Source organism: Caretta caretta, chromosome 2 (assembly GCF_965140235.1).
Source record: "Caretta caretta isolate rCarCar2 chromosome 2, rCarCar1.hap1, whole genome shotgun sequence".
NCBI classification, from domain to species: Eukaryota; Metazoa; Chordata; order Testudines; family Cheloniidae; genus Caretta; species Caretta caretta.
In genome coordinates this window covers 44,213,236-44,239,458 of record NC_134207.1, presented here as the reverse complement: position 1 = coordinate 44,239,458, position 26,223 = coordinate 44,213,236, and the positions used below count along the sequence as shown (strand labels likewise).

The following is a 26,223-nucleotide window of genomic DNA, read 5'->3' as shown; positions in this document are numbered from 1 at the left end:
GTACTGTATTGTGACCTCAGACTTTTGAAAAGATCAGTCAGATCCTTAAATCTGAATGGCGCCCCATTGAATATATTGATGGTTCTCCTTGCTAGGGTCTCTAGTGTGTTCTTCAGACAGCTTTGTGAATGTTATGCATGTTAGAATACCTAGATAATTTCTATTTTAAATAATGTATGTGTCAGATTTTTTTTTTCAGTTCTAGAGGACTTTTATAAAGGATTTTACATATATTTTAAACTTTATAGAGTGGCGTTACTGAAGATGGATGGAATTGTATTACTTGTCCTAAAGGCTTAACTACAGAAGGAAAATGTAAATGCGCCATTAATGAAATTTTAGGTAAGAAATCTATACACAATATGAAATGCTGATGATTTTAAACATCTGACTTTATCAAAACAGCATTGTATTACTAACAAATTAATAAAAAACAGCAAGCCAAAGTTATCAAAGTATTGCTGTTTACAGTTCTAATGTGTGTTTAAAAAAAATATTCATCTTGGTTTTTTAAACCCATGTCCCCCAAAAAACCATAAACCCATAGCAGACAAAACTGTGTCCTCTAGCCATTATTCCTTTCATTTGAAAGTTGCAAATAAAACTAAAGACTGATTATTCTTATTGGACCCCTTCTGCCTACCCCGGGCAGGTAGCAGTTCTGACTGAAGTGGAAAAAATGCAATAATAACAGCAAGTTTATCAAAATGTACTAGTTAAAAACAAAGATAATGAGTTTACAGCTATGTAATACAGAAATTACTCATCCTGCGCAAGGAACAGCAGGATAGTCTGGATAAACAGACTACCCTGGATTAAGGATAGTTTGTCTCATGCTGCTTCTGAGACATGTGGTCCAGTGCTGCAGCCCTTAGTTATGTGAATGGTTTCTGACTTTAAAAATATGGGTTGCAGGATTGAGCCCGTAGCCGGTCAGTGTCCACCCCAAGAAGATTCACTGATGCATATGAAAGGACACAGTAAATACACTTCAGTGTTCATTTATGTCAAATACACATTTATGTTGTTCCTACAACACTTCTTTATAGATAAAAAGGCAAGCGTAGAATTATCTTGATTGTTTTTTTTTTGTTTTTTTTTGTAGACCTGCTTGAAGCATAAAAGGCTTTTGTCAACTTGGTGTATTTAAGATCTTACTCATTGCTGCAAAGTGGCACAGTTCTGAAAAACTCTTTTTAACAGAAATTATTGTAACTGAATCATATGTCTCCTATTTCAAACCCTTTTGGATGTAGAGAAACCTGATTATTATTATCTTGCATTGCTCCTATTTTCAGTGTAAGACACAATGTCATCCACACCTCATAGCTTGTTTTCTGGCTACGTACCAGGCTCAGGAACTTGCTGTAGAAATGTTTAGTATTGGTTATCCAAAACAGTTAGATTTTTTTAAACAGAAACCAGATGTCTTTGTACTAGGTTCATTCTTCTGATCACTAAGTCTTAAAAAGGTGGCCTTGAGGGTGGCTTTAAGATACACTTGTCATAAATATAAAGGGAAGGGTAAACCCCTTTGAAATCCCTCCTGGCCAGGGGAAAGCTCCTCTCACCTGTAAAGGGTTAAGAAGCTAAAGGTAACCTCGCTGGCACCTGACCAAAATGACCAATGAGGAGACAAGATACTTTCAAAAGCTGGGAGGAGGGAGAGAAACAAAGGGTCTGTGTCTGTCGGTATGCTGCTTTTGCCGGGGATAGAACAGGAATGGAGTCTTAGAACTTTTAGTAAGTAATCTAGCTAGGTATGTGTTAGATTATGATTTCTTTAAATAGCTGAGAAAAGCATTGTGCTGAATAGAATAACTATTTGTCTGTGTATCTTTTTTGTAACTTAAGGTTTTGCCTAGAGGGGTTCTCTATGTTTTTGAATCTAATTACCCTGTAAGATATCTACCATCCTGATTTTACAGGGGGGATTTCTTTATTTCTATTTACTTCTATTTTTTATTCAAAGTCTTCTTGTAAAAAACTGAATGCTTTTTCATTGTTCTCAGATCCAAGGGTTTGGGTCTGTGGTCACCTATGCAAATTGGTGAGGCTTTTTATCCAACATTTCCCAGGAAAGGGGTGGTGCAAGATGTTGGGAGGATTGTTCATTGTTCTTAAGATCCAAGGGTCTGGGTCTGTAGTCACCTAGGCAAATTGGTGAGGCTTTTTACCAAACCTTGTCCAGGAAGTGGGGTGCAAGGTTTTGGGAAGTATTTTGGGGGGAAGGACGCGTCCAAACAGCTCTTCCCCAGTAACCAGTATTAGTTTGGTGGTGGTAGCGGCCAGTCCAAGGACAACGGGGGGAATATTTTGTACCTTGGGGAAGTTTTGACCTAAGCTGGTAAAGATAAGCTTAGGAGGTTTTTTCATGCAGGTCCCCACATCTGTACCCTAGAGTTCAGAGTGGGGGAGGAACCTTGACAATACTGAACTGTCATTTAATGTTAAACTGTGTTCTTTTTCTAAGAACCAGAAAACAGTTTTAGCTGAAACATCTCCCTTTAAGCATCATGAGGGTTACAAAATACATTTCTTATCCCCCATAGCAAATAGTCTAAAAACTAAAAGTAAAAAATATGGAAAAACTTAAACAACCCCAAAGAACTTTGGGGGGAAAAAAATCTTGCATTTGCGATATGTTCACATGTGCATCATCTTTGCACAGCATCTGTAATTTAGTTTTTGAATACTATTAATCTGTAGTTTTCTTAGTTGCCTTAGAAAGCTTAAATTTCGAAATTTAAGCTTTCTATCTTGTCCCATAAAAATCGGTGATTAAATTACTGCTGTTCAAAGAGAATTACTTCCTACTCCAAAATTTTGCAATTTAATTACAAATATCCTGTTCTTTTGAATATAAATTCCTTCTTAACACAAGTGTAGAGAAACTTGTTTCATTTTTGCCCTTGGCTTATCATTAAAACTACTGGGGTGTGTGTGTGTGTGTGTGTTTACACAGGATACTTTTTGTCAGTTGTGGCCCAGGAGTTTTAGAAAATGCCAACTGATTTTGTATTAATTTCTGAACCAGATTTTTCTAGATATGTTCTTCTAAAGCATTATTTTTGTAAGCAGCTTTATAACCTATGCGGAATACTCTATAGCAGGGTCTCAAACTCCATTTACTTTAGGTCCAGTGCCAGTCCTCAAATCCTCCCAGCAGGCAAATAATGTCACTCATGCCGCCCAGAAACCCGTCCCGTCCCCCCCCCACCCCAAAAAAAAAAAACCAACAACAAACCTCTGCCCCCAACCTGCCTAAGGCTCTGGGAGGGAATTTGGGTGAGGGAGGAGGTCTGGGGTAGGGGATTGGGGTGCAGGCTCTGGGAGGGAGTTTGGGTGCAGAAGGGGTGAGAGTTTGGGCTCTGGGAGGGAGTTTGGGTGGCGGAGTCTGGGGTGCAGGCTCTGGGCTGGGGGTGAGGGTGCAGGCTCTGGGAGGGAGTTTGGGGGAGGGGTGGGTGGGAAAGGGATGGGGGTGCAGGCTCTGGGAGGGGATCTGGTGGTGCAGCGCTTATCTGGGGCTCCGAGGTTGGGTGAGCCGGGGGACCTCCATGCGCTGCTGCCCCCAGGCACTGCCCCTGCAGCTTCCCATTGGCTGTAGGGGTGCTGAGGGCGGGGGCAGCACGCGGAGGCACAGCGCTGCCCCACCCTGGGGCCACAGGGAGGGGCCAGCAGACATGTGGAGCGAGCAGGCAGACCCTGCTCAGCTCTGCTGCGCTGTTGGGGCCCCGGGCCATTTTAAATTACCGGGGGAGGAGCGCCTGGGGGCGGCAGGCGGGGCCAAGGGAGAGACCGGGCCCCAAAAACTGCTGGAGCCCTGTAGGTCACATTGGGGAGGTTTGTGGGCCGCAGATGGCCTACAGGCCCTGAGTTTGAGACCCCTGCTCTATGGCATGTTGTTGCTCACATTTACATTTTTTTTTCCCCCACTTAGTGGAAAGAGATGTTAATGGCAAGTTGTTGAATGAAGCATTGTGTAGACGCTGTGATGCAAATGAACCATCATTCTCTGCTTCAAATGTCTTAGGAGATAGGTAAGTATTCTTGCTTCTTCTAAATTTATGTATTCAGATCTGCTTTGTATAGATCCTGATGATGTGATTTAAATGGAACACTCCCCAGGAACAAACTATCTGTTGGATAAAATATGAATACTTCTGGTTAATTGGGGCATTCTCTCTTGCATATAGTATAGGTGTCCTTATTGTTTTGTGGCAATCTAAATAGCAGTCAGACAAGATGTTTCAACTCATGTTCAAGTCAGCAGGAGTTGAGGTTGCTAAATATCTTGCAGGGCCAGTATCCTAAATTTGAAACTCCAGTCTTTCTACTGACTTTTGGTAGAGTGGGAACAAACATGTTCTTATATTAATGTGTACTGCTTTATTTGTTGCTAATTGAATAATAGTGGAAATGAACTGGTAACGTTAACTTTTGTCCCGCTCCCATTGAAAACCACGGAAAGCTTCCCACTGACTTCATTGGAATGAGTCTCAGGCCTCTAGTAAACATTGTGCTATGAACACAGAAAGGAAAAAACAAAAAAAAAGACTGTATACTTGAGCTAAAATGTGATCCGAGGACTTAATTTGAAGTTTTGAACATAAGAATAGCCATACTGGATTAGACCAATTGTCCATCTAGCCCAGTATCCTGTTTTCCAATAGTGACAAGTGCCAGATGCTTCAGAGGGAATGAAGAGAATAGGACAATTGTTGAGTGAGCCATTCTGTCATTTACTCTGAGCTTCTAGCAGTCCCAGATTTAGGAACAAACAGGGCATGGGGTTATGTCCCTGACCATCTTGGCTAATAACAATTGATGGACCTGCAGTGCTGTAGCCGCGTTGGTCCCAGGATATTAGAGACACATGGTGGGTGAGGTAATATCTTCGGTTGAATCAACTTCTATTGGTGAGAGAGGAGCTTTCAAGCTTACACAGAGCTGAAGGAGAGCTCTGTGTAAGCATTCAAACTTACACATTCTCACCAATAGAAGTTGGTCTCTCTTCTAGGGTGAACAGCCCTAGTCTTTTTAATCTTTCCTCATATGCAATCTGTTCCATACCCCCACCCATTTTTGTTGCCCTTCTCTGTACCTTTTCCAATATATCTTTTTTTGTGATGGGTGACCAAATCCACATGCAGTATTCAAGATGTGGGCGTACCAAGAATGTATATAATGGCATTATATTTTCTGTCTTCTTATCTATCCCTTTCCTAATGGTTCCTAACATTGTTAGCTTTTTTTTTTTGCCTGCCACTGCACACTGAGTGGATGTTTTCAGAGAACTATTTACAACTGCCTGCAAGATCTTTCTTGAGTGGTAACTGCTAATTTAGAGCCCATCCATTTTCTGTGTATAGTTAAGATTTTTTTTTTCTAGTGTGCATTACCTGGCACTTATCAACACTGAATTTCATGAGGCATTTTGTTGCCCAGTCACCCAGTTTTGTGAGACCCCTTTGGATTTCTTCATGATTGGCTTTGAACTAAACCACTTCTTCAGACTGTGGGTTGTGACCCAGTACTGGGTAACAGCATGTAAGGCACTGGCTCGCATTGCTCTGGTCAGTACTGCCAACGAGGACATTAAAAGTCCTGTTGGCGATGCTGCCCAGCTAAGGCAGGCTAGTGCCTGCCTTTTCCGATACCACGCTGCTGGCCACTTCCGGGGTGCAGTAGGTCTGGCTTCTAGGCAGAGGAGCCACGGGGCTTGGCCAATGGGAGCTGTGGGGGGCGACAAAGCCGCTTGCGCACCTCCGCCTAGGAGCAGGGCCGGCTCTAGGTACCAGCAAAACAAGCAGGTGCTAGGGGCAGCACATGTCTAGGGGTGGCATTCTGGCGGCATTCTGGGGCCGGCCATGCCGCCCCTAGAAATGTGCCTCCGCCCACTCCCCTGAGTGCGCCGCTGCCGTTTCGCGCGACAAGCCTGGGAGGGAGGGAGGGAGAAGTCGAGCAGCGGTGCACTTGGGGGAGGTGGCGTTGGTGGAGCGGAGGTGAGCTGGGAGGGAGCGGTTCCTCTACCACCCCCCCCCATTACTTCCTGTGCTCCCCCCCCCGCTCACCTCCACTCCGCCCACTCCCCTGAACACGCTGCCTCTTCCTCGCCTGAGAGTGAGGGGGGAGAAGCGGAGCAGCGGCGTGTTCAGGGGAGTAGGCAGAGCAGAGGTGAACTAGGGCAGGGGGTTGCCGGGTGGGGAGCCGCAGGAAGCAAGAGGGCGAGAAATGCAGCACGCCTGGGGGAGGAGGCGGGGCTGGGGATTTGGGGAAGGGCATGAGAAGGGGCGGAGTTGGGGGGGACACGAAAAAATGGGGGCGGACAAGAATTTTTTTGCTTGGGGCGGCAAAAATCCTAGAGCCAGCTCTGCCTAGGAGCCAGACCTGTTGCTGGCAAGAAGAAAAGGTGGTAGGCTATATGTCACAACTTCATTTGTAAATGAGGCGGATGTCTAGTGCAGGTACTCCATATGGAAGGCATCCAGTGATCAGATAAATGGCCTGGTAAAGGTGCTGGATAAAGGAATAGAATGGGGGAAGGGGAACTCCTATTATTAGTATGGCAGGGAGCCAACGCACGCCCGCCCCCGCCCCCCCACAAGGGGGGGTGGATGGTAAGGTCCAAGCCATGGGTTGGCTGGGGACCTGGATGGAAAATGAAGAGGGGCTGGTGGAAGCCCTGGGTAATGATTTGAAGAAGCATGAATTTGCCTGCACTGTACACTTTATCTGCCAGGTAGTCCAAGACATCTATATAATAAGTTGTAGCCTGATTAAAATCCATATCAAGTGTCTCCTGTCCTTCTTTCGGTATACCCAGATAACTCTGTGTTTACCCCTTTTTCCAGATCATTTATGAATGTTAAACAGCACTGGTCCCAATACAGATCCCTGCTATTTTCCATTATGAAATCTGACCATTTATTGCTACCCTTTGTTTCCTACTTTAACCAGTTACTGATCCATGAGAGGGCCTTCTCTCTTATCCCATGTCTGCTTACTTTGCTTAAGAGCCTTTGGTGAGGAACCTGGTCAAAGGCTTTCTGAAAGTCCAAGTACACTATATGCACTGGATCACTCTTGTCCATATGCTTGTTGACCCCCTGAAAGAATTCTAGTAGATTAGTGAGGAATGATTTCCCTTTACAAAAGCTGTGCTGATTCTTCCCCAACATCATGTTGATCTCTTGTGGTTCTTGCTACACGTTACACTCTCCGTAACTGAACAAACTTGTTCTAATCTAAAGTTTGAAGAGAATACCTTGCTTAACATTATAAAGTCTTAGGGTTAACCTTCTTTTAAGTGATTTCTTCATGTTTATATATTCGTGTGTGATTTATAGGTGTATAAGATGTGAACAAACATTCATCAATATAAGCAAGTCTTGTGACTGTTCGGAGCCAAATATTTTGGTAAGTGAAACAAACAGCTTATATCAAAGTGTAAAGGAAAAAAGTTATGTTGTAAAGTGTCTTACGCATATATATTTTTAACTGGAATTTTCTTAATTTTATCTTTTCAGACAGGAGGGTTATGCTTTAGTAACAGCAGAAATTTCCCCTCAAAGCCAGTTGCAACCGTACGTTATGGACAGCTAGTAAGTGTTTTTGTTCTTAACGTTATCAAGCTTCATGTTATATAGTCTGATTAGTTTTTTTATGCTGAAATGTTTTAAAATAAAAAACATTTTGTTATCCAATTTAATTTTAATGGAACATTTTCTCATGCCTGATATTTGTTTTTCATCTACTTACGTATCTTGCAAAGTCACTTTTTAATTCTCTATGGTCTACCCCAATCTGCTGCACATACAGTCGTCTCTCAGTAAGATGGTTTATGTGAGGAAGTATTTATCTATGGTCAATTGATTTAATTAGGGCCTGAAAATCTAGAGGTCAGGGTAATAGTCCTGATTCTGGGAATAACTTGCTGTGTGACCTTGGACAAGTCATCTCAATTTTCGATGGCTCCATTTCTCTGTGTTTAAAAAAAAAAAAAAAAAACACCACCCTCACACTTGCTTACCTTTTGAAAAGTACTTTGAGATCCTGAGATATAAAGCACTATATAAATGAAAGATAGTTATCCAGAATTACTCAGTAGTGAGTGTCAGAGAGGGGCTTCCTGGCTGACTTTTAGCACCCCTTAACTTACAGAGGAAGAAAAGATCTTAAGTTTTAGTGATCGTTATAATGACCAACAAAAACCACTTTGGCTGGTGCTGGTTGGACGTCAGCCCACTGATGAGAGAGTGCTAGAGACAACAGGTCTATGCAGACTCGATAACAAAACAAGTCTGAGTAAAACTGCATTGGGTGTTTGATCTCTCTCCAGTAGCCTTTAAAAGTGTATGTTTGTGTGAACGCAAAATGGGTTTCAGCCTGAAGCGAACATAAGAATAGCCATACTGGGTCAGACCAATGGTCCATCAAGGCCAGTATCCTGTCTTCCGACAGTGGTCAGTACCAGTATTTCAGAGGGCAATTGTTGAGTAATCCATCCTTTCATCCATTCCCAGCTCCTAGCCATCACTGGTTTAGAGACACACAGACCATGGAGTTTTATCCTGACTATCTTAGCTAATAGCCGTTGATGGACCTGTCCTCCATGAACTTATCTAATTCTTTTTTTGAACCCAAGTTATACTTTTGGCCTTCACAACATCCTCTGGCAAAGAGTTCCACAAGATTGACTGTGCATTGTGTGCAGTACTTCCTTATGTTTGTTATGTTAATTCTTGTGTTATGTGAAGGGGTAAATAACACTTCCCTATTCACTTTCTCCACACCAGTCATGATTTTATAGACCTCTTGTTGTATCCCTCCCCCCTTTAGTAGTCTATTTTCTAAGCTGAACAGTCCCAATTTTTTTAAACTCTCCTCATGTAGATGCTGTTCCATATCCCTAATTTTGTTGCCCTTCTCTGTACCTTTTCCAATTCTAATACATCTTTTTTTGAGATGGGGGACCAGATATGCACACAGTATTAAAGGTATGAATGGACCATGGATTTATATTTTTCTATCCCTTTCTTAATGGTTGCTAATATTGTTAGTTTTTTGGACTGCCACTGCACACTGAGCAGGTGTTTTCAGAGAACTATCCACAATGAATCCAAGATCTCTTGCTAATTTAGACCCCATCACTTTGTATGTACGGTTGAGATGTTTTCCAATGTACATCATTTTGCATTTATCAACATAAACATTTCATTGCCATGTTGTTGCCGCCCAGTCGCCCAGTTTTGTGAGATCCCTTTGTAATTCTTTGCAGTCAACTTTGGACTTAACTGTCTTTGAGTAATTTTGTATGGTCTTCAAGCTTTGCCTACCCCCTTTTTTCAGATAATTTATGAATATCCTGAACAGTATTTGTCCCAGTACAGATCCTTGGGGGACCCTGCTATTTACCTATTGCCACTGTGAAAACAAACCATTTATTTGTATCCTTGTTTTAATCAGATCCATGAGAGGACCTTCTCTCATCCCATGATTGCTTACTTTGCTTAAGAGCCGTTGGTGAGGAACCTTGTCAAAGGCTTTCTGAAAGTCCAAATACACTATATCTGCTGGATCACTCATGTCCATAGAATTATTTGAGGGTGTCAGCAAGTATAACAGATTAGTGAGGTATAATTTCCCTTCACAAAAACCACATTGACTCTACCCCAAAAAGGGTACATCTCATCCTAGCTCTCCTTTTAAGGTTTTTTAGGCTGGTTATCAACATCACCATGTAGACCTGGGCAGAATTGGTTCAAGGCATCTGCAAGATTGATTATCGCATCATGAGGATAAAGTCTGTCACTTTTTGCCCTTTCTGTGGCCCTGCACCCAATATGTAGCTTCTGCCTGTGGGAAGATGTGAGCTAATTCATGTACAATTACACTAAACAGCTGATAGCCACTCCACCCCCAAACTGTTGAGGGTTAGCCCAGTTTACTTTAGGTTGGGGGAAGATATATATGATAAGATCTATTTGCAAGATTATTGCAAATGCCATTAGAACTATGCAAGTTAAATACTGTATTGCTCAGTGGGAAACAGTCTTCAAAAAAGCTATTATTAGTGTCAAGTTGCATTCAAGATTGAAACGGGTTGCTGCCTGTGTTGAAACTGTACCAACTTTCTGTGTAATATGGTAAAAATGTGTCAGCTGTGGATTCATACTAATAGTTGAAGGTATATTTTAAAATCACTTCAAGTAATCACCACACTAACCTTTTCATTCTGTGGGTCTGGCCTGGTAATTCAAGGGGATAAGAAGTGTGTGCCAAAGTTCAGGACTTGGCCACCTAGGTGCTGCAAACACAAACTGAGGTAGCATGTTTAACTTTCATTTTCTCCAGCTCCTCCTTATCCCTACTGAACTCATGTGATATCCTTGCTAGATTCTTCTGTTGACGGAAGGTTGCTACAACACAAGTGTTCCAAGGAGTGATGCAGTAAAATGGTAGTTTGGGTTATAAGAAGAGCTTGGAGACACCATCTGGGGAACACTTATTCTCACTCGTCCAGAAATCAGTAAAATAAAGCTATAATTAAAAAGAAAGGACCAGGCTTCAAAACTGTGTTCACTTTCTTCTCTTATAAACCACAGCGATTATGTAATTCAGTTGCCTTCTTTCTACATCAGTCTTTATCCTTTTCTAGATTGTGTACACTGAGAGAGATGAATTCTTGTCTAAATTATGGTCTGTGGGCAAATGTAAGCATTTAAGCCTCTATCCTTCCCTGAATCCACAGTGGATCTCCCACTGATATAAGTTGAAAGTTTTGCACAAAGATCCAGAGTAGAATATACTTTCCTGTAGTAACTAAAAATTTAGTTACCACTATTTGTTCAGGTTTCAGAGTAGCAGCCGTGTTAGTCTGTCTTTGCAAAAAGAAAAGGAGTACTTGTGGCACCTTAAAGAGTAACCAATTTATTTGAGCATAAGCTTTCATGAGCTACAGCTTATGCTTATGCTCAAATAAATCGGTTAGTCTCTAAGGTGCCACAAGTACTCCTTTTCTTTTTACTATTTGTTCAGTACTTTATTTAGCATCATTCAGTGAGAAAATTTAAGACTAACATTATCCTATCTTCCTGTCCCTATTTGTTTCTCTCCATCTTCTGTCTTTGTGCATCTCCTCTGTCCTTCCCTCCTTATTTCTTTCATGTAGTAATGTGTAATTCTCCTTTCCATGTGCTTAACTCCTGACTAGAGCTGAATGAATAATTTATTGTTTTTGTTTAGCAGTTTAACTGAAACTGAAAATTTTATTTGTTGAACAAAATGTTTAGAATGTTGATTCAAAACAAAATATCAAACCAAAAATGTTGATTCAAAATGAAACGTCAAAATGGTTCATTTACATTTCTGAAATTGTTCTCAGCTTTTCACCTGAAACTAGTGTCGAATTAAACCTGATTTCACAAACAGTTTTGATACCCCAAAAGTTACATTTTTAGCAAATTTGATTTGCTAAAAAAAATTAAATTGCCTATGTATTCTCCTAACCCTTCCTCAGTCTATCGGCAACTGTGTAGTTAATGTTTACTTAATTCTCATCATTGGTCTTTAGCATTAAGGCTTCAGTAAAATAAACGAGCAGAGGGGGAGTTCATACCTCTCAATGCTGTTTTTTTCAGGCTGTCTGCAGGCTCAATGACAGCTCTATATTTATTTACACTCAGTTCATGCTGGAAGATTTTCTTGCAGCCATGAGGGTAGAAACTTAAACATAAAAAATATAAAATGAAAAGCTAGAGTGTGAAAACGGAATGAGTCATGAAAGCCACATAAATATATCAGGGTGACCACATATTGACTGATATAAATGTTATCAAGGTAAACTTCAGGGATTATCAGCCGCTAGTCAGCTTGTCAAAAGGTGCTGTGAAATCTACAGATATTCTATAAATTGCTGTATGATTACCAACATTATAAGCATATTAAAAACTGAAAATGTGGAGATAGCCTAAGTATATATAAGAATAAATGTGTACTGTAATAATTGTAATATTTATATTAAAATCTTGAATTTTTTTTTCAATTTAAATGAGGCTCCTGCAGAATTTCTAAGCCACCAGTGCGCCACAGAAACCAGAGACCTTCCAAAGAGTTTATAGCCAATTTGCTGCAGAGTTCATGGGGAACCTTGGACTTCTAATAACCTACTAAACAGTAGACCAAGAAGACAACTAGCTGACGAGGTCTAGAAGGTCAAAGGACACTTACTATGTCCATCATCAGTCTAGAAGTGTGACTAAAGGGAAATGAGCACAAATAAGATTTGAAGTTTTCTGCAAAAATGCTGGATATGCACACAAAGATGTGGTTAATGATGGAAGAAAAATATTTTCTGTGCATGATAATATATGGTTCCTCAAAATGCCAAAGCAAGTGAATGTATATTATTGGTGGAAACCTGCTCAAATTTTAGCTGTTTGAAAAAGCAGCAGTAGGATCCAGACTTGAAATTAAGGATTGCTGCCACTTGGTTGACTTAGTTTTTCCATAGATTAAAGCAGCGGTGTCAATAGAGAGGTTTTGGAACAAATTGATAGATTAAATAGTTAGAAGTCAACAGGACCAGATAGTATTGACCCAAGACTTCTGAAGGAACTCAAACACGACATTGCAAAACTACTAACTGTGGTATGTAACCTGTCCTTTAAATCAGCTTCTGTACCAGTTGATTGGAGGATAGCTAATGTGAAGCCATTTTTTAAAAAAAGGCTCTAGAGGTGATCCTGGCAATTACAAGCCAATAAGCCTAACTTCAGTACCAGGAAAATTGGTTGAAACTATAGTAAAAACCGGAATTATTAGACACATAGATGCACACAATTTGTTGGGGGAAGAGTCAATGTGGCTTTTGAAATCATGCCTCACCAATCTATTAGAATTCTTTGAGGGGGTCAACAAACATGTGGACAATGTGATCCAGTTAATATAGTGTATTTGGACTTTCAGAAAGCTTTTGACAAACTTTTCACCAAAGGCTCTTAAACAAAGTAAGCGGACCTGAGATAAGAGGGAAGTTTCTCTCATATATCAGTAACTGATTAAAAGACAGGTGTGATAGCATAACTCACCACTGCAATGCCTCCTTCTGGGTGTCTCGGGGATTAGCACTGCCCCCTCTCCTGGTCATGTCTCTCTCACTGTCACCTCTGTTCCTGGACTCACGTCGCTCCCAGGACCACAGCGTCCTCTTCAGTGTCACTGCCTTCTGGCTGTGCCACACTGTTTCTTCCCCACCCCCAGGGGGACCTGCAGTCTACTGTCCAGCCACTTCCTTCAGTGGCAGACTGCAGTCCACAGACTAGCCACTTGCCATGTGGCTCCAGCACCCTCTTTTCCCTTGCATCAGGGTCTCAGTCTGCAGATCCCTGCAGCCTGCCAGGAACTGCCTTTAGCTCTCTGGGTCTCTGCCTGCAGCACTGCTCTCTCCAGGGTACTTGCTGCCCTCCACCTGCAAGTTAGCCAGTCCTTCTCAAGGAAGTGACTGAAACTTCTGTGTTCTTCAGCCCTTCTGAGGCCTTGGCTACACTTGCGAGTTACAGCACAATAAAGGAGCCCCGGGCGCGCTAGCTCACTACCCGTCCACACTGGCAAGGTACGTAGAGCGCTCTGACTCCATGGCTACCGCGCTGCTGGTACTCCACCTTGGCAAGTGGAATAACGTTTGCTGCGCCCCCATGGAGCGCTGCAGCGCCAGTGTGGATGCCCTGGTCCTATAGTGCACTCTGATCGGCCTCCAGAAGTGTCCCACACTGCCTGTGCTAGCCACTCTGGTCATCACTTTGAACTCTACTGCCCTGCCCTCAGGTGACCAACCGTCAGACCCGCCCTTTAAATTCTCTGGGAATTTTGAAAAATCCTTTCCTGTTTGCTCAGCCAGGCGTGGAGTGCGATCAGCAAATCTTTCCAGGTGACCATGCTTCCACGCGCCAGGCGAGCCCCGGTATGGAGCAGTGGCAAGGTGCTGGACCTCATCAGTGTTTGGGGGGAGGAAGCTGTCCAGTCCCAGCTGCGCTCCAGCCGTAGGAATTATGATATCTTTGGGCAGATATCAAGGGACATGATGGAAAGGGGCCATGACTGGGACGCACTGCAGTGCAGGATTAAAGTGAAGGAGCTGCGGAACGCCTACCACAAAGCCCACGAGTCAAACCACCGCTCCGGTGCTGCCCCTGCAACCTGCCGTTTCTACAAAGAGCTGGATGCAATACTTGGGGGCAACCCCACCTCCACTCCAGGGACCACCATGGACACTTCAGAGCCCAGTGCAACAAGGCAGGAGGAGGAAGAGGAGGAGCAAAGCTAGAGCGAGGGTGCTGAGGCGGAGGAAGACACCCCGGAATCCCTAGATGCATGCAGCCAGGAGCTGCTCTCAAGCCAGGAGGAAAGTAGGTAGTCACAGTGGCCGGTGCTTGTGGGAGGACAAACACCAGAGGAGGTTCCCGGTAAGCGGCTTTTATTTTGGGAAGGAAGTTAATCAGTGCAGGCTCTTGGGGCGAGGAGGGTTAGGGCTGCATGCATGCCTAGATTTGGAATAGGGCATTGATGTGCTCTCTCACATTGCGGTAATCGGCCTCAGTGATCTCTTCAAAGGTCTCATCGAGACCTTGGGCAATGTGCTTGCGCAGGTTTCTTGGGAGAGCCACAGTGGTCCTTGTCCCAATCAGGCTAACTTGTCCACACCACTGTGCCATGAGGGGCGGGGGGACCATTGCTGCACACAGGCAAGCTGCATATGGGCCAGGGCAGGAGCGTCTTCTACTGCAATGCCCTCCCTTGCTTCCCAAGTCACCCTCAGCAGCGAGATATCTTCCAGGACAAACTCCTGTGGAAAATGTGGGGACAGCATTCAGTATAGGGGCCCCCTGCCGCTGTCGGCTCTCCCCAAGGCATAGAAACCCAGAGGACAGTACAGCCGTTAAACAGTCAGTCACACTTGACCCTGTGCTTACTCATCATTTTGAGGCTTCCGTGGGTTATGTGCACTCGCTTTGGGATGGGCAAATTATGCTATTGTGTAGACTGTGTTTGCGCTTAAGTACAGGGGAATCATTGCTCTGTCTGATGTGAACAATGCTGCCTCTGTTAAGTATTGCATTTTGCCTTTACAGATGCAACCTTGAGATCTCAGTCGTCTGTGTTATCACCGGCCGAAAGACTCCAAAGAATCAGAAAGAGGCCACGTAGAAGCAAGGAAGACATATTGCATGAAGTAATGCAGCATTCAAGTAATGAAAATCAAAAAGTGCAGGAGTGGCGGGAGAGTGAAAGGAGGGTCCGCCAGCAGAATGCGGATCGCCAGCACCAAAGTACGGAGCGGCTGCTAAGCATCATGGAGCGCCAAGCGGACTCGATAGCAATGCAGGCACTCGTAGCAATGCAGGTGGAGCACTACTGCACCCGCCCCTTTTTTCCCCCTCCCCCCCGCAGCCCTTGTCCCAAAACTCTTCCCTTGTGCCACCATGTCACCTCCAACTCACTTGCCCCAACATCCGGGTTCTTACCGCCACCAGTTGCCTCCAACAACTGTAGCTTCACCACCCAGCCCTGAAAACAATGACCCTTATCCGCTGCACTCAACCCCCATCACCATGCAGTATAGCCATTCTGAAGTGCAGCACTCATTGCACAGCACTCCAGACAGGAACCATGCAAATCTGTGATTGTACCGTTCCCCACCCCCTTGCCCTTCTGTTTCCCAAGCAGTTGTGTGTCTTTTCAATAAATGGATTTTTTTGGCTTTGAAAACATTCTTTATTATTGCATAAAGTGAAAGATACCTTATCCCAGGAAAGAAACAGGCACTGCAAGTCAGCGTAGCAAACACAGGTTCCTACTAACATTGGAACCACTGCAATTCACCCCCATGCAGGGCCCCAGACATTACTGGTGGCTTTCAGCCTCAGATTGTTCCCTCAAGGCATCCCTAATCCTTGCAGCCCCACACTGGGCCCCTCTAATAGCCCTGTACTCTGGCTGTTCAAATTCAGCCTCCAGGTGTTGAACCTCCGAGTTCTACTGCTCGAGTTCCATGCCTGAGTAAATTTTTCACCCTTCCCTTCACAAATGTTATGGAGGGTACAGCACACGGATATAACCGCAGGGATGCTGTCATCGGCCAGGTCCAGCTTCCCATACAGAGAGCGCCAGCGGCCCTTTAAATGGCCAAAAGTGCACTCCACAGTCATTCTGCACCGGCTCAGCCTGTTGAATGGCTCCTTGCTGCTGTCAAGGCTCCCTGTGTAGGGTTTTATGAGCCATGGCAATAAAAGGTAAGCAGGGTCTTCAAGGATCACAATGGGCATTTTGATTTCCCCTATGGTGATCTTCTGGTCTGGGGAAAAAAGTCCCGGCTTGCAGCTTCCTGAACAGGCCAGTGTTCCGAAAGATGCGTGCATCATGCACCTTTCTGGGCCAGCCTGCATTAATGTCAATGAAATGCCCACAGTGATCCACAAGCACCTGGAGAGCTATTGAGAAATACCCCTTCCAATTAATGTACTCTGAGGTTAGGTGGGCTGGTGCCAGAATTGGAATATGCGTGCCATCTATCACCCCTCAGCGGTTGGGGAAACCTATTTGTGCAAAGCCAGCCACAATGTCATGCACGTTACCCAGAGTCACGGTTCCTCTGAGCAGGATGCTATTAATGGCCCTGCAAACTTGCATCAACACGATTCCAGCTGTTGTCTTCCCCACTCCAAACTGGTTAGCGACTGATCAATAGCTCTCTGGAGTTGCCAGCTTCCAGATTGCAATAGTTGCCCACATCTCCACCATCAGGGCGGCTCTCAGTCTCGCGTCCTTGTGCCATAGGGTGGGGGCGAGCTCCTCACACAGTCCCATGAAAGTGGCTTTTCTCATCCGAAAGTTCTGCAGCCACTGCTTCTCATCCCAGACTTGCATGACGATGTGATCCCACCACTCAGTGCTTGTTTCCCGAGCCCAAAAGCGGCGTTCCATGGTGGTGAGCATGTCCGTGAATGCCACAAGCAAACTCGTGTCATATGCGTTACTCAAGTTGATATCATCAGAGCCCTCACTATCACTTTGGATCGACTGCCAAATGTGACGTGCTGGCAAGACTCGTCAGCATACTCCTCAGCAGTTTGGGCTCCATTCCCGCAGACCGAAAGAAGACAGAGCGTACAGTACAAAAAATGTTGAAAGATGGTGCCAAATGTGGACGAAAGCAAAGGGAATCCTGCGATGCAAACTGGTGCATCACGGGGCGTTGGGACTTGCAAACCTTCCTGTGTACTTGGGCCAGCCCAGGAAGAACTGAGGCTGGGGTCCCTGACAATGAAATCCATTTTAAATCTGGTACTTTTCCATTTAGAAGGAGGGATGGGGACTCAGAGAGATGAAAAGATTCCCAGCTTGTGCTAAAGCTATAAAAGGGGGTGGAGCAGGACAAAGGGTGGCCAATCATGAGAAAACCCCTAGTTACCACCTGAGATGGCTGCTTTTTAACTAACAAGGACTGTACCAGGGGAAAGGATTGGGCCCAGATTAGGAAGGAGTCTAGTCTGTGAAAGAAGTTTATTGGAACATCTGAGGGTAAGATTACCTGTAATCAGTTTCTTAATGTATTAGGCTTAGACTTACATGTTTTTGCTTTATTTTGCTTGGTAACTTACTTTGTTCCGTCTGTTATTACTTGAAACCACTTAAATCCTACTTTTGATAAACAAAAGTGATTTTATTAAGTATTAGTAAACCCAGAGTAAGTGATTAATCCCCAGGGGAGCAAACAGCTGTGCATATCTCTATCAGTGTTATAGAAGGTGGACAATTCATTAATTTAACCTATAAAGGCTTTATACAGAGTAAAATGGATGTATCTGGGGTTTGGATCCCATTGGGAGCTGGGTGCTGGAGTCAGGTAACCTGCAGAGCTGTTTTCACTTAAAGCCTGCAGCTTTGGGGGCATGGCCCGGACTCTGGGTCTGTGTTGCTCAACAAGACAGGGTTCTGGAAGTCCCCAAGTGGCAGGGAAAACAGGCTCAGAGGTGATTTCAGCACATCAGATGACAGTCCCCAGGGGATCTCTGTGACTAAACCCATCACACCCAGCTCTCGGGCATCCCTTTTTTATCCCGCCTTCTCCAAAGGGGGTAGAGTCTTTTTATATGGCCCTCTTCATGGCACCGGAAGCAAGCCCTTTGCCTCCCCTTGGCCATGGGCCTCCCATTGTCCTTCCCTTGCTCAGCCCCTTCCCCTGGAGTAGCTTCGGCCCTTCAACTTAGAGGGCACTCCCTCCTTAGGGGTCCCTGTTGCCCACAGGTCCAACATACTCATTTCCTTCCTGTTCTCCTCACAAGAGGGAATCTCTTGGGCTCTCACCCCTTCCCAGTCTCTGGGAGAGGCTTCTATCTCCCACCCCAGTAGGGGCACTCTCTCTTCCAGTGTCCATGTTTCCCACAGGCATAACATTCACTTGGCCCAGCCACTGGGCCCCTGATCCTGGTGCTTGGCTTCCTCCCTTGCTCTCCGCAGCCTCTGTGGACCCTCCCAGCAACTTGAATAGGTACTGCTGCTGTTCTGCTAGTCGGGTCATATAGGCCTGCAGGTACTCCGATGCCTCCCATTGTCTCTGTTGGGTTGTGAGCACCTGCAGTAACAGGGCCTGAAGCCACCTTTGCTGCTTGTTGGCCTCTTTTCACGGGGCATCGACTTTAGAGTCAGTCTGAGAAGGCACAAGAACCCTTTGCAAAGAAGGCCTCTGCATACCACCACTCCATTGTCTCCATCTTCTGTGTGCCTCAGTCTCTCAACTCTGAGGCAAGCAATCGTTCCCACAGTTCTCTATCCTCCCCTTATATCAGGGGTGGCTGTGTGCCCGCATTCTCCAGCACGTGTGACGGGGCGTGCCTGACCAGTGCAGCACCACCTGCTAGCTAACTGGGGAATTAGTGCTGCACCTTCTTCTGGTAGTGTCTTGTCTTCTGTCACCTCTGTTCCTGGACCTACATCACTCCCAGGATTGCAGCGTCCTCTTCAGTGACACTGCCCTCTGGCAGTCCACGCTGTTCCCCCCCTTCCCAGGGGACCTACAGTCTACTGTCCGGCCACTCCCTTCAGTAGCAAACTGCAGTCCACGGTCTAGCCGCTTCCCACATGGCACCAGCACCCTCTTTGCCTTTGCATCAGGGCCTCAGTCTGCAGATCCCTTCCGCCTGCCAGGAGCTGCCCTTAGCTCTCTGGGTTTCTGCCTGCAGCACTGCGCTGTCCAGGGTGCTTGCTGTCCTCCACCTGAAAGGCAGCCTGTCCTCATCCCTTCTCAAGCTCTAGGAAGTGACTGAAACTCCTCTGTTCTGCAGCCCTTCTTATATGTGCCAGCCGAGCCCTTATTGGCTGCTCCTATAAGCCCTTCTGTGACTGGCTGCCTCCTGCATAGCATCCCTAGGGCTGCTTTTAACCCCTTTTCTGCCAGTGAGGGGCAGACGCCCCATCCCAACAGAAAACAAAAGGTAGAAATAAATGGTCAGTTTTCCAAATAGAGAGGTAAATAGTGGTGTCCCCCAGGGATCTGTACTGGGACCAGTGTTGTTGAACGTATTCATAAATGATCTGGAAAGGGGGTAAACTGAGGTGACACAGTTTGCAGTTAATACTAAATTAATGAAGATAGTTAAGTCTAAAGCATACTGCAAAGAGTTAAGAAGAGATCTCTCAAATCTGGGTGACAGGGCAGATGAAATTCAATGTTGATGAATGCAAAGTAATGCACACTGGAAAATATTCCAAGTATACATACAAAATGATGGTCTTATAGCAGTTCAGACCCACCCCTGCGGCGCCTCCTGCTCGTCATGCTGAGAATTAGCTCTCTTGGACCAGCAGGGTGCCTTTTCTTAGTGGTGTCTCACTCGCCGTTACTTCCACTTTCTCCACTGTCTCAACCCGCGTTGCTTCCAGACCACAAAGTCCTCTTCAGGACACAGCCCTACAGCTGTGCCCCAGCCCATTGTCTCCCCCATTCTGGGGGACAGGCAGTCCTCAGTCCTTCCACTTGCCTCAGCAGCCAACTGCAGTCTCTAGTCTAGCCCCTGGCTTCAGGGGAAAACTGCAGTCTGGATTTAGGCCACTCTCCTCATTGGCAAGTAGGGGTAAAGGGAGGGGGGAACCCAGGCCCACCCGCTACCCTGGGTCCCAGCCCAGGGACCCTATAGCTGGCAGCCACTTGTTCCTCCTGTTCCCACTGCCTACTTTCCCTGGGCCTCTTCCCCCATAGCCCTAGCACCTTCTCTGCTCTTGCTTCAGGGCCTCAGTCTGGCCATGGTCAGCCAAGAGCTCTGCTACTCTGCCCAGCACTGCAATATTTCCAGTGCTCCTGGGCGGACAGTCCTTCCCCATTGTTCTCCAGGGAGAGACTGCCCCTTGTTCTGCTGAGCAGTCCTTTATATATGGTCTGCTCTAGCAAGCCTTCTCCAGATTGGCTGGGTTCTGCACAGCCTTTCCAAGGCTGCCTTAACCCTTCTCCTGCCTGTGTGGGGCAGCCGCCTCACCACAGGTCTAATCAGTGGTAACCACTCAAGAAAGATATCTTGGAGTTATTGTGGATAGTTCTCTCAGAACATCTTCTCAATGTGCAGCAATAGTCAAAAAAGCTAACAGAATGTTAGGAAACGTTAGGAAAGGGATAGATAAAACAGAAAATAAAATGCCACTATATAAATCAATGGTATGTCCACATCTTGAATACTCTGTGCAGTTCTGGTCACCCCATCTCAAAGAAGAAATATTAGAAATGGAAAAAGTACAGAGGAGGACAACAAAAATGATTAAGGTTATGAAACAGCTTCCATATGAAGAGAGATTTAAGAGACTGGGACTGTTCAGTCTCAAAAAGAGATGATTAAGGGAGGATGTGATAGAGGTCTATAAAATCATCAATGATGTGGAGAAAGTGAATAGGGAAGTGTTATTTACCCCTTCACATAATGCAAGAACCAGGGATCACCCAATGGAATTAATAGGCAGCAGGTTTAAAAGAAAACAAAGGAAATACTTCCTCACGCAAAGCAGTCAACCCATGGAACTCGTTGCCAGGAGATATTGTGAAGGCCAAAACTATAACTGTATTCTGAAAAAAAAATTAGATAAATTCATCAGTGGCTATTAGTCAAGAGGGTAAGGGATGCAATCCCATGCTCTGGATGTCTCTATGCCTCTGACTGCCAAGTGCTGGGACTGGAAGGTAGGGCATGGATTACTTGATGATTGCCCTGTTTTGTTCATTCCCTCTGAAGCACCTGGCACTGGCCACTGTTAGGAGACAGGATAGTGGGCTAGATGGACCATTGGGCTGACCAGGTATGCCTATTCTTGTGTTCTTCTGTTCAGAATTGAAGAGTGCTTTATTATGAAAGAGAGGAGAAGAAAAGTAGTGTGTTTTAAAGCAGGATTAGTCACGCTTTCTGAAAATGTCTGTTTTTCTAAATAGTTTGTTACTGAAAACAGGCCTTCAGTTTGTATTTCACAGACAAAAGATACCTTTTTCATTTTAGATCTGTCTAGTTGCATTATTTTCCTTTTTATTACTGTTATCAAACTCAGTAAGTTTTAGCAAATAAAGCGCTGAAGCTGTTGCACATACATGAACCCGTGTACCTGCACATAGGCCCTTTGACGTCACTGGCACTCCTCAAGGGCAGTTTGATCTGCCCATTCGTGGTAGCATGCAGGTTCAAAGCTTAAGTCTTTCTTTTTGGTTCAGGCATTGATATCTTTCTTACTGAAGCAGCACAAACTTTTCCTTTGCTATAGTCTACCTGTTTTGTACCAAGCTGTAGCTTTAAGTGATAGATCATTTCCAAAGGGACATTATTTTTCAAGGAAAAGAGCTTTTAGAAAAGTTAGAAAAATAGTCCCAAGTCTTTCAATTGGCATGCCGTATTATTTTCCAGACTCTGATATATTGAGTTAATTGACGTTCTATTTACAGCTGAAAACAGATACTGTAATGCAATGGTTCCTTATTTACAGGGTATAACAGTGGTATCCGCATGGTTTCTGAAAAACCTACAAGCATCAGCAGCTGCTTGTTGGGTAAGTTTTGAGCATGTTTTGAATTTGTATCGTGTGTTTTACTTAGAAATAGTAATCTGATAAATCTGAAATACATGACACTTTAATTTTTGAAACTTGATGTATTCAATTTATTTTTAAAGAAAGCTTATTTTGGGATGACAGTCTACAAAGAGGAGAAAATAGGTACTGTGTTGTTTTTTTTTAGACAGTAATCAATGCTAGTGGGAGTTATAGTATAGGAGAACAATTCCCAAAGAAGTGAAGAATCTTCTTAGACTACCCCCTCCCAAAAAAAATAGATTAAAAGATTATGAAAATGTATTGGTCTTTTAGTTTGATTTATCCTAAAGGTGAAGCCTTTTGTTATTTTACAAAGAGTAAATTTGTTTTATTGAAAATTAAGATTTAAATTTAATTTTTTTAAAATATTTTGTTACTTTAGTGTTTGCTTTTTCTTTTATTAGCTCAGCTTTGGTTGACTGGAGCCTTTTCTGACCATAGAGAAGAGAGCACTTATGGTTAAAGTACTAGATTGGGACTGAGAAGATCAGAGTTCATTTTCCTGCTCTGCCACAGATTTCTTGTGTGATCTTGGGCAAATCACTTAGCCTCTTTGTGCCTCAATCAGCCATCTACAGTATTAAGTAGGGATGATAGTAGTTCAGTGTTTTGTCTATGTAGTGCTTGGACTCTTAGAGGGTGGGGGCCACATAAATACCTACATATAGATTTGGGTCTTGTACATGTCACAGCAAGTGACTAGAACAAAAGGAATTTAAGAAAGAGAGATATAATGTGTTAACAGGGGTTTATTTGAAAACCTAGAAATCTGATATACTTAAAATAAAATAAAATAAACCCTGCATGACCAACTGCTATTCGATGATATTCATCATTGGTTCAGATTTTCAGTGATGATTGGCTGCTGGCTTTACCAATTGGCTTTCAATTAATCATTGAGCTTTAATCTCTATGAACAGAAATAATCACCACAGTCTGCCTTCTCTGCTTTCTCCTATGTTATGTAAATCTTCAATATGATGGAGCAATATGATATGAACTGAAGATGAAGTAGATGATGCTTGTCAGCTTGCTCAAGTTAGATATGTATTGATTGTTCTTAGATCTTTGGAGAAATCATCTTTGACATAAAACCTGAGCAATCTGAATTCTAAAGGATTTTTTATCACCAGACTTTGAAATTACTATTCCATTATATCATCTGTTTACTTTAACCTAAAATTAAAAAACATATACAATCTGAAAATCTAGGTGACCTGTGTATAAAAAGGTGATAATACTGACTGTGTGTTGCCTTACATAATCCAAATATAAATGTAGAGTGTGTGCTTGGAGGAAGACATTAGATGTAAACAAAGCAATAAACTTCAGAGTAAAATTAATGCCTTAGGGATGAATTGTTAAGGTTTAAAATTACCTCATTTTTGCCATACCAACAAGATGTGGCTATTAGCAATAGTTTTCTTTACTGTTTTTTTTTCTTTGTAGCTGTACTCCAATCTAACATCATGCCAAGCACTTGGAAATATGTGTGTGATGAACATGAACTCGTTAAGCTCTATCACTAGTGATGCATGTGGTCTGTTTCAGTATGTCTATGCAAATACAGCAGGGCTAGGCACCGTTCATTCAGTGTCCTTCTGGTATGTTACATCTTCTATAATGTTATCGATTCACACATTTTTTTTCAGTATTAATGTTTACATAGAAATTAGTACAAATGTATAGTCTTGCATAAAATATTAAGGCCCCATGAAGAAAACAAAATATAACTGTTTGCAGGAGACAGAATCTTCCATGGCTGTACTATGGTGACCAGCCAGGATTAGCATCTCAAGTACTTGATACAACCCAGTTCCCTACAAGCTTCAGTTTTAAAGGAACAAACAAGGTAGGCATTGTGAGGTACAAGACATGATGATATTTAAGGGCCAAATTCATCTCTGGTATAACTCCATTAAAGCTAATTGAGCTGCGCAAGGCATGGATTTAGGCAACATTTTAATACAGAATGTCCTTTTTTTGACAGGATATTCAATTGATTCCTTATTTTGCACACAATCTTCATAAATTTGTTTAAGTTAAATGTGCTCTGAAATTTGAATGAAATACCAAAAAAGAGTGCTGGTTATAATAAGCTGTCTAGCAATTACATTTTCAAGTTCATCTTAAGTTCTCTTATAGTTGAATTCAGAAATAACAACCATCATCAAGTTTTCACACACAATTTAGTCAGTGGGTTTTTAACTAACATTGCAATGCTTTTATATTTTTTTAAAAAAAAATTTTTTTAACAATTAAACCGTTATTTTCATGTTATGGCTAAGTGTGTATTGGTCATAATTTATTTAATTCTTCAAAGGGACAATCATTTGCTGTGGAAATATCCATTGGATGCTAAATACCTATTTAGAAAATATGCCCTTCTCTGCATTCTGTTGCTGAGAAATTTAAAACAAACAAACTAGCTACTGTTATTAGAACCTAGCCAAAACAATGTTGTCCTCCTTATGCTTATTCTTCACCAGCAGCCACCTTGGATATACCTTGAGGAATGTATTAGTCCATTGATTATTAAACAGATCCCCTATTAACTACTTTGGAACGTTTTGTTTAGAAATCAATGGCATAATATGGCACCCAATACTTAGGGAATAACCAAACTAATGTCTCACTAGAGCTGAGTGGAGAAAAGTATTCTGTTTCATGAGGGATTTCGCTCCTTTGAAAACTAGTTTCATTCTGATTTGGAACAAAAACCAACAATTTTGAAATTCTTCACAAAAGGGAATCCTTGACTGAGGCAATCTGCCTGGCAAGTTGCCCCAGGGCTACAGACCCTGGAAGTCCTGAGGTTCTTGGCCTTGAGTATGTTGGAACCTTGCCTGGTTTCTAAAAGAACTTCATCAAAATCAAACCGTTTCCCTGGAACGTTTTGATTTCAACAGATCAGCAAATTCTTATGGAAAAAAAGTTTGTCAATATTTTTTTACCATCTTTGCTTTTCACATCACACTGATGCTGATGCTAGAAGAGTTGGAAAGTAAATTTAAAAAGCATGGAACAAAGCATGGAATCTTGGAACTAAGATTAATATTTATATATACAAAATAGAAAAGGAGAAAATGAAATGTTGTATGCAAGGTTCTAGTAAACTATTGAAAAATGGGATGGAGGTGCCTAAAATATATCATTCAGTCTTTTAAAAGAGTTTTGTCTTCTATTGTCAGAATATAAAACTGCAGCTTATCGCAGCTTCATATGATGCAGAGGGAAACTTTCTTAAATGGCAAAATTTGGAAGGAGGTGTCTTGCAGGTAAGTGTGATTTTAATTACATTGTTGCTGCACTATCAAAATATTGATTGCCTTTTAGAGAAGAGACCAAGATGGAGAGGAGCACAAATACAGCACCTGAGTGTTCAGATAACTACAGTTACTTTAGTGCAACCTTATTCTGATAATGGAATTGCCTATTTAATAAAAATAGTTTTTTAGAGGTGGTTTCTTGTTCAAGGTGGCCTCTTCATATTCCCATTCCCACCAGTGTAACTCCTGAGCACCTAGAAACCTTCTAGAGGGCATGGGCTATTGGCCTCCTGTGGCATCAGTCACTCAGAGCCAAGGTCCCAGCCACCTCCGTTCTTTCCCTTCCACAAGCAGCTGTGTGTGCATGGCCCATGATTCCTCCTCTTCCATTTGTGGTTTGTGTGTAGAGTAAATGGTTGGGCGCTCAGGTGCATACTCTTCTAGAGAATGTTCAGTGAGTCTGGCTCTGTTGGATCCTCAAATTGGGAAGGCATTTTAGTAGGGCCTTAGGTCTGTGAGTTGTGATAGAGTGAGCTGGTAGGCTCATCAGGACAGCTGTTGGAGAATCTCAAATTGCTGTCACTATGGAAGAGTAGGTTAGTTGCAGGTTTCAATATCTTACCCTTCTTTACAGTGTTCCCTCAGGATAAGACTGTCCTGTTACTGCCTTCCAAATTTACTGCAAATGTGGTGTCTGAGTTTCTTCCGAATCAGATCGCTAAATTCCAAAGCTCATTATCACCCCATGGGAAACTAGACTCTCTGTCCAAGGTGCTAAGGGTATGAGTTTTTATTTGGATAAGACTGCTGTTCATTTCCTAAATAGAAAATGTTTTGT

General features: G+C 43.3%; 1 protein-coding gene across 3 annotated transcripts in view; it reads left to right on the top strand.

Annotated features, from left to right (window-relative positions):
• Positions 1 to 26,223, top strand: part of TMEM67 (transmembrane protein 67) — a 61,028-nt gene that overhangs the window by 9,580 nt on the left and 25,225 nt on the right. For all 3 annotated transcript variants that reach the window (XM_048841219.2, XM_048841220.2, XM_048841221.2), the window contains 8 exons: positions 249 to 342; positions 3,941 to 4,040; positions 7,350 to 7,419; positions 7,530 to 7,604; positions 22,012 to 22,074; positions 23,566 to 23,720; positions 23,860 to 23,968; positions 25,308 to 25,394. In XM_048841219.2, coding sequence (XP_048697176.2) covers positions 249 to 342; positions 3,941 to 4,040; positions 7,350 to 7,419; positions 7,530 to 7,604; positions 22,012 to 22,074; positions 23,566 to 23,720; positions 23,860 to 23,968; positions 25,308 to 25,394 — 753 coding nt within the window. The remainder of the gene's footprint in view (positions 1 to 248; positions 343 to 3,940; positions 4,041 to 7,349; positions 7,420 to 7,529; positions 7,605 to 22,011; positions 22,075 to 23,565; positions 23,721 to 23,859; positions 23,969 to 25,307; positions 25,395 to 26,223) is intronic.